This window comes from Eretmochelys imbricata, chromosome 23 (genome assembly GCF_965152235.1).
Source record: "Eretmochelys imbricata isolate rEreImb1 chromosome 23, rEreImb1.hap1, whole genome shotgun sequence".
Lineage (NCBI taxonomy): Eukaryota > Metazoa > Chordata > Testudines > Cheloniidae > Eretmochelys > Eretmochelys imbricata.
This window is the reverse complement of record NC_135594.1, coordinates 5,690,669-5,702,028: the sequence shown is the minus strand read 5'-3', so window position 1 is coordinate 5,702,028 and position 11,360 is coordinate 5,690,669. Positions and strand designations below refer to the sequence as shown.

Genomic DNA, 11,360 nt, shown 5'->3' with positions numbered 1-11,360 from the left:
GGGAGGGGGGGAGCTGGGGGGGGAGGGGCGGGGGCAGAGGGGGCGGGGGCTGGTGGAACCTGGTGGGAGGTTGCTATGGGTTGGAACCTAGGGAGGGGCGGAGCCCGGTTGGGGTTGATAAGGGGCGGAGCCTAGAGGGAGGTTGGTGGGGGCGGAGCCTGGAGGAAGGTTGGTGGGGGCGGAGTCTCGGTAGGGGGCGGGGCTAGGTCGGTAGGGGCGGAGCCTGTGGCCAGTCGAGAAGGGGGCGGGGCCGCGTGTGGTTGCTACGCCCCGCTTCCGGGGGCGGGGTCAGAGGTGGCTTCCGGAGGGAAGATGGCGGCGGCGGCGGTGGCGGCTCCCGACGGGCCCCCCGCGCTGCTCCCCGAGCTGAAGAGCCAGTTCCGGACCCGCGAAGGCTCCTACCGGCTCCTGGCGCCGCCGGGGCCCGAGCCCCGCAGCCGGGGGGGCCCCGCCGCCGCCGCCGCGCCGCCCCCCGGGGGCCCCTCCCCGCCCGCGCCCCCGGCCGCGCCCCCGCCCGGCCCCGCCGCTCCCGCCGCGCTGCCCCCGGTGCGGCTCTCGCTGGTGCGGCTGCTGCTGCCGCCCGAGGGGCCCGAGCCCGCCGAGCCGGGCGAGCCCGCCGAGCGCAGCCGCCTCTGCTGCAACCTGGGCCGGGAGCTCTACTTCTACTCGGGCTGCGGGCCGGGCCCCGGCGGCCGCGGCAGCAGGCGGGTGAGGGGGGGGCGCGGTATTAACGGGGGGTTGGGGGGCAGGACGGGAGCACCCCCATGTGCGGGGTACGGGGGTGGGGGCTGGGAAGGGGACCTGGGCGAAGGAGGGGACTGGGGAAGTGGGTGGGGAAAGGGAGGACCCGGGTGAGGGGGCTCTGGGGGGCCCCGGGTTGAGTGGGTAACGGGGTGTGGGGGGGAGCCCTGAGCAGAGGGGGCTGGGAAGCGATCTCTTGAGGGGTGGAAGAAGGGGTCGAGGAGAGGGAGGTAACTGTGGGAGGGGCAGGGGAGTAAGCGGATGCCAAGGGGCCTGGGGGGGGGGGGCGGGAAGCTGGTACAAGGATTGGGGGAGCAATTAGGTCATGGGGTGCAGTCAAGTTGTGGGGGGATCGAGGGGGCCTGAGGCGAGCACGTTGATAATGGGGAGAGAGGAAGGAGTTGGTTTTTAGGGCCGGGGGGGAGCTGGAATCAGCAAATCCCCAGGGAAGGGAGAAGGTTCCCTCCAGAAGCAAGAGCTGCAGGGACCCCCAAAGTGAAGAGGGAATCTGGGTGGTTGCAGAGGAAGGGAGAGGGGGAGCCTGAGGCTGGAGGGAAGAGAAACCCCTGAGAAGGAGGAGAGGGATGGAACCAGGAATCCTGAGGGGGGCTGGGGAGTGTGTGGGGGTCCTTCCCCGGGAAGGGGAGGGGGTTAAGCTCCTGCAGGGGAGCGTGTGGGGTTGGATTCCAGACAGAGGGAAGAGCCTCCGCTGAGGGGGTGCTTGGAGGCCCCAGTGTTCGTGCGCTGAGAGGCGTGCAGGCAGTAAGAGTTTAGGAGAGAGTGAGCTGTTTAGCTCCAGTGAAGGCCAAAGGTGGCAGCGACAGGCGTCTGTCCTGTTCACTTTGGGCATCCGCCCTGTGCTGTTGCTTTCAAACAGCTGCACAAACAAGCTACGCAATCAACCCCTGCCGAATTCTGTGCTGGTGCTGGGTGCCGCTTTGCTACTCTGCAGTCCCCCATTTCCACAAGATTTAGCAACAGAGATGTTGTTGCCGTGAGTCTTTCTACTGCCACTTCTCTGACATACACTCCAGTGCAAATATTTGTACAGCAGCAATTGAGATGTACAACCCTGGGAGGAGGATGCTGACTTTAGATCTCTGAGCTTTTAGTTGACCGTAAGGTTGTTGGAGATGTGAGGGGTCTGGGCCCATTTCCAGAGAGATCTTGGCAGTTGGGGCCAAACTATGGTATCAGTTACTGAGCCTGACCAATCAAAGTATATTTAATGATGCAGCATCCTTGTGTGTGTTTCCAGCGTGTGTTAAGGGGCTGACTCCAGCTGCGCATACAGGACCGTGGGTGAGCATGGTGCTTCAGATGGATAAGATGACTGTACACCTGAACTTAGCATCTTAGCTGAAATTGGGAGCACTCTTGATCTGTCACTAGGGCAACTAAGGGAGGCTGTGTGGAGACTAACACTTACACGGCTGGCACTCTTCCACATCAGAGCCCTTGCTGTGCCAGTTCTCTCTCCATCCTCCCCGGGGAGGGGCAGGGAAAGCGGAGCCACTTGAAAGGGGAAAGTTTTAGCCTTCTTTAAAAGGCTTGTTTGGCATCTTGTGTGGGATGAAGAGGGTGGCGGGGGGTGTTGTGGAGAAGCCTTCTGGGGGTTAGATGTAATTGGGGGTTCTCTCTAGGGGTTGTGTAAGCAGTTAGGAAACTGTTCAAATCTTTACTGCAATGTGATCGCATCACTGGAGATGCACATCGAAATGGTGTGAGAGCAATTGCTGCTTACAGTGAACAGTTGGCTGCTTAAGCCTTAAAATAAGTTTCAGAGTAGCAGCCGTGTTAGTCTGTATCCGCAAAAAGAAAAAGAGGGGACGTGTATTAGTCAGGCACAGCCGGTTGTAATCCCTGTCACAGTCACGTCAAAAATGGTCAGGCTTGGGCAGGAAAGAGGGGTCTAGTGCTTAGAGCAGGAAGGAGCTGAGAATTGGGATTCCTGGGTTCCATCCCCAAGCTCTGGGGGGGGAGAGGGGTCTTGTGGTTAGAGCAGGAAGGGGCTGAGAGTTGGGATTTCTGGGTTCTGTTACTGGCTCTGTCACTTCTTGACACAGAAAAATCACTTCCCTTCTTTGCCTGAATTTCCCCATCTGTAAAGTCAGCGGGATGGTACTGTCCCGGGAGGAAGGGGCTGGGCCTCCGTAACCGATGTCTGTCCATACTCTGAGACCCTTGGCAGCAGGGCGCGGCAGGAGGGAGGGGATTCGCTGTCCTGAACAGTTATTGAGTTCAGTTGCTTGCCTTGGGGATCCTACCCTGAACAGGAGCAGCAGCGATAATCCCCTGTTCCTGCCAGCACCTCCCACCATGCCATAAAAACTCCACGGCCCACCTGGGCCACAACAACTTTTTCTGCATATAAAAGGCAGGGACGGCATTAGGGGGTAGCAAACGGGAGCCACGTGAAGCTAAGTTGCTGAGGCTTCAGGTGGCGGGGCTCAGAGCCCGGGGCTTCAGCTTTGTGTCCTGGGACCCAGTGAGTCTAATGCTGGCCCTGCTTGGTGGATCCCTTAAAATCTGCTAGCGGCCCCAGGTGGCCCTGAACCCCTGCTTGAGGGTCCTGGCTCTAGATCCAATCCTGCAAAGTGTGTAGGTTTACGGGGGGGGGATGTAACTGACATTTCCTCTTTCAAAGCCAGCGGCTTCTCACCCCTCCTGGTGTTGTTGAATTCCAGTCCCTCGATCTGAACAAGCCCATTGACAAGCGCATCTACAAAGGCACTCAGCCCACCTGCCACGACTTCAACCAGTTCACAGCCACCACTGACAGCATCTCACTGCTGGTGGGCTTCTCTGCTGGCCAGGTTCAGTACCTGGATCTCATCAAGAAGGACACCAGCAAGTTGTTTAATGAGGAGGTGAGATCCCCGCTGCTAACGAGCCTTTTGCTCCCTCCTTAGCCTGGGCAGGATTTCATCCAGCCTCCTGAGCCCTGCTGCCATTATGGGTCTTGTAACTCGCCACCTTCCTGTTCAGAGCCCAGCTGTGCTGGTCCCCAGACTGGCCGCTAGAGAGCAGTGCAAGATTTCCCATGCTCCTGGCATCACTTCACATTTCACAAGCTAAGCAGGGTCAGGCTGGGCCAGAGTTTGCGGGAGGCTCTGTTAGGCAGTTCTCTTCCCTCTGATTGGTTACTGAGCCCTGTGTGTTTCTAGGGGTCACTGGGCGCTCAAGGGGAGCCTGTCATTATAAATTGTCTTCTGAGGTCGTTAACGTTCTGTCCGTTACCTGAAATAACCCTGGTAGCAACAGCAACCAGAGGGGGACTTCACAGCTGCTCTTGTTTGTGTGGGTGATGTACTTTGCTGTGGGGGTTGTGCCTGACTCTCAGCTAGCAAAACACTCCCCTGCTGCAGCCTGGGCCTGCTAAAGGCTTCCTGCTGTAGCTGGCAAGTTTCTTGTTTAGCTGCAGGGGTTTTCAAACGAGGCTGCGGTTTGCACGGGAAAGGGTTAATGGTGAAGCAGAGGGATGGGAACGGGATACAGGCCCTTCAGCCTGGAGGTTTCTGGTTCAGGTCCAGCCCAGTTTGGGATGCAGTTGCCATCTGTCCCTTGGTCTGTATGCAACGAGTTGGGGAGTTCTCAGTCTAGGGCCCAGCAGGCCACATCACAAGCTACTGTCCCAACCAGCCCCAGTGGAATGGCCGAGGACTGGACAGGCCCCTAACCTGAATTCCCCTCTCCGCCCTGGGGGGCTCCCCCTAGGGAAGGTCACCTCAGTCTGATACCTGCTCTCTGTTTCACATTGCCCCAGCGGCTCATCGACAAGACGAAGGTGACCTACCTGAAGTGGATCCCGGAGACAGAGGGCCTCTTCCTGGCCTCCCACGCCAGTGGGCACCTGTACCTGTACAACATGGAGCACCCGTGCGGCTCCGCCTCACCCCAGTACACCCTCCTCAAGCAGGGCGAGGGCTTCGCCGTCTACGCCTGCAAGAGCAAAAGCGCCCGCAACCCACTGGTGAAGTGGGCGGTGGGCGAGGGGGCCCTCAACGAGTTCGCCTTCTCACCCGACGGCCGCTACCTGGCCTGCGTCAGCCAGGACGGCTGCCTCCGCGTCTTCCACTTCGACTCCATGCTGCTGCAGGGCATGATGAAGAGCTACTTTGGGGGGCTGCTGTGCGTCTGCTGGAGCCCTGACGGGCGCTACATCGTCACTGGCGGCGAAGACGACCTGGTGACCGTCTGGTCCTTTGCCGAGGGCCGGGTCATCGCCAGGGGGCACGGGCACAAGTCCTGGGTCAACGCGGTGGCCTTCGACCCCTACACCAGCAGCGTGGAGGAGGAGGAACCGCCGGAGCTAAGCGGCAGCGACGAGGAGCCCCAGGAGCCGGCCCACTTTGGCCGGGTGCGGACTAGCAGCACCCTGTCCCGCCTCTCCAAGCACAGCACCAAGAGCTCCCCCTCGGTGACCTACCGCTTCGGCTCGGCCGGCCAGGACACTCAGTTCTGCTTGTGGGACCTGACGGAGGACGTGCTGTACCCCCACCCCCCGCTCTCCCGGGCCCGGACTCTCACAAACACCTTCAGCTCTGGCATCCCCTCCTCGGTGAGCGGCGGGAGCAACCTGGCTGGGGAGCCGGGGGTCAGCAGCGGGGGGTCCATCCTGCCCCGCTCGCTCTCGCGCTCCAACAGCCTGCCCCACCCGGCCGTTACCAGCGCCGCCAAGAACCAGGTGGCGGACAGCGCCGTGCCCTTCAGCATCGGCAAGTTCGCCACGCTCACCCTGCAGGAGCGCCGGGACAAGAACGCCGAGAAGGAGCACAAGCGGTATCACAGCCTGGGCAACATCAGTAAGAGCAACGACAAGATCAGCGGGGCGCCCCGGAGCAAGCTGGACACGGCCAAGGTCTTGGGCACGGCCCTCTGCCCCCGCATCCACGAGGTGCCCCTGCTGGAGCCCCTGGTCTGCAAGAAGATTGCCCACGAGCGGCTGACGGTGCTGCTCTTCCTGGAGGACTGCATCATCACCGCCTGCCAGGAGGGGCTCATCTGCACCTGGGCCAGGCCTGGGAAAGCCGTAAGTACAGCTGCAGGGCTGCCCTGGGAACGGGGAGGCCTGCACGTACTGATCCCAGAGCGGCCAAGGCTTCTGCTTCTCCTCTGGTGCTCGTGGAGCCCTGCAGCATGTGGGGATTGGTTCCTGGCAGGGGGACCACACAGGGGCAGTGCTCTGAGGAGAGGGGAGGGAAGTGGGAAAGGCTGTTGTACTCAGGGGGGCATTTGCGACAGCAGCTAAGAAATTAGGGAGTGGGGTCTAGTGCAAAGTGGTGTCAGGACCTCTGGGGTCCATTCCTGGCTCTGGGAGGGGAGTGGGGACTGACTATTGGAACAGGCTCTAGCTTCTATTCACTGCCCCAAAACTTTTTAACCCAGAGTGAGGCTGACTGCTGCAGAAGGTCAAGTGCATCGAGGTAAACCCTGCAAACGGGCCAGCTCAGCCCCCCAGCTCTAACTCTGCTCTCTGCGAGAGGGCCACCACGCCACTCTGCCCTTCCCGACGGTACGCAGTGATGTGGGGACGCTGCACATGGGACAGTAGGAAGCTGTCTGAGCGTGTCCTCACTAGGGGAATAGGGCTGGCTTACGACCACCAGCTACGCCGGGGTTGGACTTGCCTACGCTGCACAGACCACTCCGGATGCTGCTCCCCTGGGCCTTCGTCCAGGGGATTCTGTTGGGCACGTCCCCTGAATGGGGCCCAGCCATCTTCCAGACAGTCTGAGTGAGCAAGTGGATTTTAGAGCTCTTAGAAAAATCAGCTGTTAACAAGAGTCCGCCTTTGCTGTAGGGATGCTGCTGGCCCAGGTGATTCCTGTCTCTGCCGCTGACTCGCTGGTTTGGTTTTCAGCCCTGGGGGCAAATCACTTCATCGGCCTCCGGATTGACTCTGTTCTGGAACGGCAACGCGGCCCTGCCTCAGAAGCATTGCGGGAGGTGTCCAGCAATTGCTGGCTGCCACCTGCTTTGAGATCCTCTGTCGAAAGTTACTCCAACAGGGGACCCCAAAAGGCTCAGACACCAGGAGGCTAACGAACGCCCCCTCCCCCCCCCCACCGTTATTTTAAAAACATCTCCGGAGGTTGAAGCTAATCTCGTGATTTGTGGGGGCAGGTTTCTGAGCACTTGGGGTTAACTTTGCCCTTCCCTGTCTCCGCAGTTGGGGTGGCGTGTCTTCCACCTTCCCCCCCACCCTTTAACTGGTGCCTGGGAGCACAGAGGTGTGAAATCGGGGATACCTACAGTGCCCCCCCCACCGCTGACACAGCCACCCCCAGCGGTTCTGTGGCAGGAACGCCCAGCTGCTCACACTGACTCATCTTCCAGCTCCCCCCCCCCCCCCCACCACCACACACACACTTTGTGCTGCTTGCTCTGAGATGATCCGTGCAATTTGCCTTCTCTTGCTTCTCAGGCTGTCGGGCCTGAGACAAACCATCCTCGCTGCCCCCTGCAGCCGATTTCAGGAGCGACCCCGAGACGCGGCTAGTCCAGAACCAGCCCGGTCCCGTGCGTGGCAGAGAAGCAGAGACCAAATGGGGGGGTGCCTTTGGGTACGTCTGGACTGCAGCTGGCAGCGAGCCTCCCAGCCCGGGCTGACGTTCGCGCCCTGGGGAGGTTGCAGCTCTGGCAGAGACTCAGGCCCTCCCGACCTCCTGGCCGGCCCAAACCACCGCTGGAGCTGCAACCTCCGCGGTGCTGGGCGTGAGCCCCACTAGCTCAAGTCGTGTGGAAGTGAGGCCCTGCTGCATGTTGGCCCTAGTGCAGCGTGTTCCCCTCTGGCCCAGACGGGGCTGGGTCCTGTCACTAGTGTGTGGGGGGGTGCCCCTTTCCACCCATCTCCATGGTGGTTGTAGCCTGCAGGCAAAGGGTTAACACGCCAGGCTGCTGGCCTGTCACTGACTTTGCCGGGAAACAGGACTGGTGAGTGATGTGCTTAAAACCCGGCAGGACCTGCCTGTGTGCCCCGGCTCTGCCTGCTGTCAGTGAGGGCATCGGGGTTGCGTGATCCCAGGGGCACCTGGCCCCTCAGCTGCCCCTCTTGAAGTTCTTTAACTCGCTCCTTGTCGTCCCCCAGCCTGAGGCTTGGGACCCCTGTCGGAGCCAGGCACCCTGTGTCCCAGAGACGGTCGCTGGCTCTGAATCAGGCAGGCGGGGGGGGGGGGGGGTCGGGGTCGGGTGGACTCTCATTAGTGCTTGGAATCCCATGGGCTGCAGCTGCTTCTCTCTGGAGCCACCTGGCCCCTCTGTGCTGCAGGGTCGTTGGCTTCTCCCCGGATCTTGCCCCAATGGGAGCCTGCGGCTAGAAAGCTTTGGGTGCACAGGGCAGCCTGGGGGGCCAAGCCCCTTTAACAGGATGGGGGGTGGGGGAGGGGATGGTGAGCCCTGTCCTGCCGATACAACAAGGGCTTCACAGCTGCCAACTCAGCCCTGATTTCACCCAGATGTCCCAGCGGCTGGCATGTCCACTGCCTCCCCGGTAGAGGTGATTCCAGTGGCTTTATGGTGTCTGGGACCGGAGTGGGGGCTTCTTCAGCAGAAGAGCTTAGCCTCTGGAAGGCAGTTTCCATCCAGCCCTGCACCCCGTAGTGCCGTGCGCCGCCCCCCCCCCCCCCCCCCCAACGTGCTGGGACTCCAGATGGGCTCACGAACAAAGGCAAGCAATGGGATTTGATCCCTGTCACCAGCCCTGACAGCTGCTCCGGGGCTCGGCGAGGGGAGCAGGGGATTCTCTCGATCTCACCTGTCTCCACCAACGGAGGTTCTGCCGCCTGCACGGCCCCCACCGCCTTCAGTGGATACGCCCCTGGGTGGGGGCTCTGGGCTTCGCTGCTGGGTGCCCTTGGGCAAGATATTTCCCCTTCCTGTGCCTCAGTTTCCCCACCTGTGCAGTGGGGCTAATGACACTGACCTCCTTCGTAAAGCACTTTGAGGTGGATTGTTGTTGTGTTTGCGGGGGTGGGCATGTTGTGCCAGGCGCCGTGCAGACAGAGAGTGGGGGGTGGGGGTGTGCAGGGGGAGAGACTCCCTGTCCCAAAGAGCTCACGGCTGGAAAAAACGTAGTACCCAGGCAAAGCTCTGCACCTGGCCACTGCCCCCAGGTTAGAGGGTGGGGGGAACGGGAGCAGGTCTGTGATGGGCTGGGCTGGCAGACATCTGCTCTCGTAGGCCAGAAATCAGGTGCAGGGACCGGCCCCTTCTGGCTCCGGCTGCTGCAAAGGGAACCGAAGAGGTGGGGCCCAGATCCTCCAGCGTGGTTTGGTGCCTAGTTTCTGTTGGTTCAGGTGGAGTTTGGTACCGCGATCCCTTTGCCGGGCTGGGCCCTGGTTGGTGCCTGTGTTTCAGGCCCTGGCGACGGGGCATCAGCCTGGGGTCCTGGGACTGGGGAGGTGCAAAGTCTTCTGACTTGTGGGGCCCGGTTTGCCCCGTTGCAGCCTCTTGTCCCTGTCTGTTATTGTGTGGTGTGTGTATCCCCCACCCCCTGGTTCTAACCATCTCCCCCTTCCCTTTCAGAACCTCCCCTCTCAGAACGGCAGCTCGCCCAGTGGCACTGTGGTATAACCCAGGGACCGCCTGCCCCCCCACTTGGTGCCAGCTTGGCCGCCTGGCACCGCCCAGACTCCGGGCCCTCGTTATTTAACACTAATTGACGCTGCGTGGACAGACGCTTCCCGTGGTGGTGAGCCGCTAACAGAGGTTTAATATATAGATACCCGTCTACAGTGCACAGGCCCCTCCACTGGCCTGGGCCACCCTGTCCCTTAACGTATTAATGGCCCCTGTTTAAAGCTTTGTGGAACTTCAGCCCTGGAGTGATGGGAGCAGAGCCGGTCTCCCCAGAGCCCTCACTTTGCACAACAGCCTGGAGCGCTGGAGCTGCCCAGGGGTGCTGAGGGGGGGCTTTCTGCTGCCTCAGTTTCCCCAGAACACACTGGAGTGGCCAGAAGGGCCCCTACAGGTTGGCACTACCTGCACTTCCTCTGCCAAGAGACAACCACCCTGGAGCATACGCAGTCCTGGAGGCAGCCGGAGACCTGGCACCCTGCCCCCACATGGGCACAAGCTACCGCCGGCATCCCCGGCACCACCTGCTGCTGTCCCAGATCCCTTGCAGGCAGGCTGGGCTTCGTCCTGAGCCAGCAGTCGCTCTCATGGTCGAGCTGAGGGGGGGCCTGCCTGTCTCTGTCCTTGCCCTGCAGGGCCTCTGTGCCCGCTGTTACTACTGATCCCCGGCCCCAGAGATGGCAGGGCTGAGTGGAAAGGTGCCCAGAGGGTGACAGTTTGGCAAATGCCTCCCCCTCCCCTCTGTGGGAGCGACCCCCAAAGAGAAACTCCCAGGCTGCTGTGCCAATGTCCTGCATTGTACCCGCTCTGGCCATCTGCTCTGTGCCTGGGCAGAGCTGGGAGCTGGCCTCGTCAGACCCCCCACTCCCCAGGGGCAAGGGCACTGCCATGCACCTTGGCTCTCCCCGGCCTCCCTGGAGCTGTGGGTGCTCACAGCACTGCCTGGCTACCGGCCCCTTCTTCCTGCAGCTGGCCACAGTGACTACCCCTTCCGCCTCTTAAAGCCTGGGCCGCCAGCTCCAGCTGGGGTTGGACACAGCTGCCCCTGTGCTCCTCTGAGCCCCTCTCCCTGGGAACAGCCACCCTGGGCTCATGTAGAATCATGGGGGGGGGGGATGCTGGGTGGCACTTGGCCCCAGCTGCCTGAGCGACTGCCGCTGCCTCCCGCCCTGCGGGAAGGCTGGAGGACATGCACCTTTCGCTGGTCCAGGCCCGGGGAACTCTCCACCTCTGGAGCAGGCGACCCTGGGTCCCCCTGGGAGCTGACCAGAACACAACGTGCATCCCTCCGGCTTGACTTGTGCTTGCCCCTGCTCGTTCCCCTGCCTGCTGGGATGGGGGAGAGCCCAGCCTTGCTGTACACCCAGCGTGGGCACAGGGAGAGCCCGGTCCGCACAAAGAACAGTATTAGCCTTGGTATCCCCTGCCCCATGGCCACTCACCTGTGCCCTCTAGCCCACTCCCCTGCAAGCAGCCCTCTGGGGCTCTGTGCAGGCACCACGTCGCCCTACTACTGCTGGCCCGAGGGCGCCTGCCCACTGGATGCCCCCCAGCAGCCCACACCCCTTGTCCACCCCTGCATGGGGGGCAGGGCCCGCAGGGATTGGGTACCTCTCTGCCGTCTGTTCCCCTTGTGGCTGAATGTCTAAGTTATGGAGCTGCGGATCTGCAAGTTCTTATTTATACTAAAGAAACGATTTTCACACCCCTGCCCCCATGCCTCCACTCTGTCTGCGCCTCCAGTTGGGCTCTGCGCTGCCCATGGGGCGACGCCAGCATAGGGCAAAGACAGGGCTGCTCCTGCCAGCCGTACTATGCGCAGCCCCAGCTCCTCTCTTGGTACCAAGGTGGGGAAGGCCGGTGCCATCTGACCACCTCGCTACTTATAATAATTCACTGTGTGTCTTTATAAGCCAGGTGCCAACCAGGCTCAGGGCCCCTGTGTACCTGGCTCTGCCCAGACACACAGTGACCGATGTCGGGGCCCCGTCATGCCGCGTGCGGCCCAGACACACAGTCACTGAGATTGGGGCCCCTCGGGC

At 61.7% G+C, this 11,360-nt stretch overlaps 1 protein-coding gene across 3 annotated transcripts; it reads left to right on the top strand.

The window, feature by feature from the left end:
• The first annotated feature begins 2,390 nt into the window (after positions 1–2,390).
• Positions 2,391–11,023, top strand: DMWD (DM1 locus, WD repeat containing). 3 transcript variants are annotated; one of them, XR_013348634.1, is made up of 4 exons: positions 2,391–3,611; positions 4,508–5,773; positions 7,169–7,307; positions 9,268–11,023. XR_013348634.1 is itself a non-coding variant. In XM_077840238.1 (3 exons), the coding sequence occupies exons 2-3, from the start codon at positions 4,610–4,612 to the stop codon at positions 9,313–9,315; spliced, it is 1,212 nt and encodes a 403-aa protein (XP_077696364.1). In that variant the 5' UTR covers positions 2,391–3,611; positions 4,508–4,609; the 3' UTR covers positions 9,316–11,023. The 3 variants fall into 3 exon arrangements, 2 of the variants coding, with proteins under 2 accessions (XP_077696364.1, XP_077696365.1); XM_077840238.1 differs by lacking the exon at positions 7,169–7,307; XM_077840239.1 differs by lacking the exons at positions 7,169–7,307; positions 9,268–11,023 and adding an exon at positions 6,545–7,073.
• The last annotated feature ends 337 nt before the right edge of the window (positions 11,024–11,360 follow it).

Coding starts and splice junctions, on each gene's coding strand:
- DMWD (XM_077840238.1), top strand. CDS start 4,610: ATGGAGCACCCGTGCGGCTCCGCCTCACCCCAGTACACCCTCCTCAAG. Junction 5,774..9,267: donor GGGCCAGGCCTGGGAAAGCC/GTAAGTACAGCT, acceptor CTTCCCTTTCAG/AACCTCCCCTCTCAGAACGG.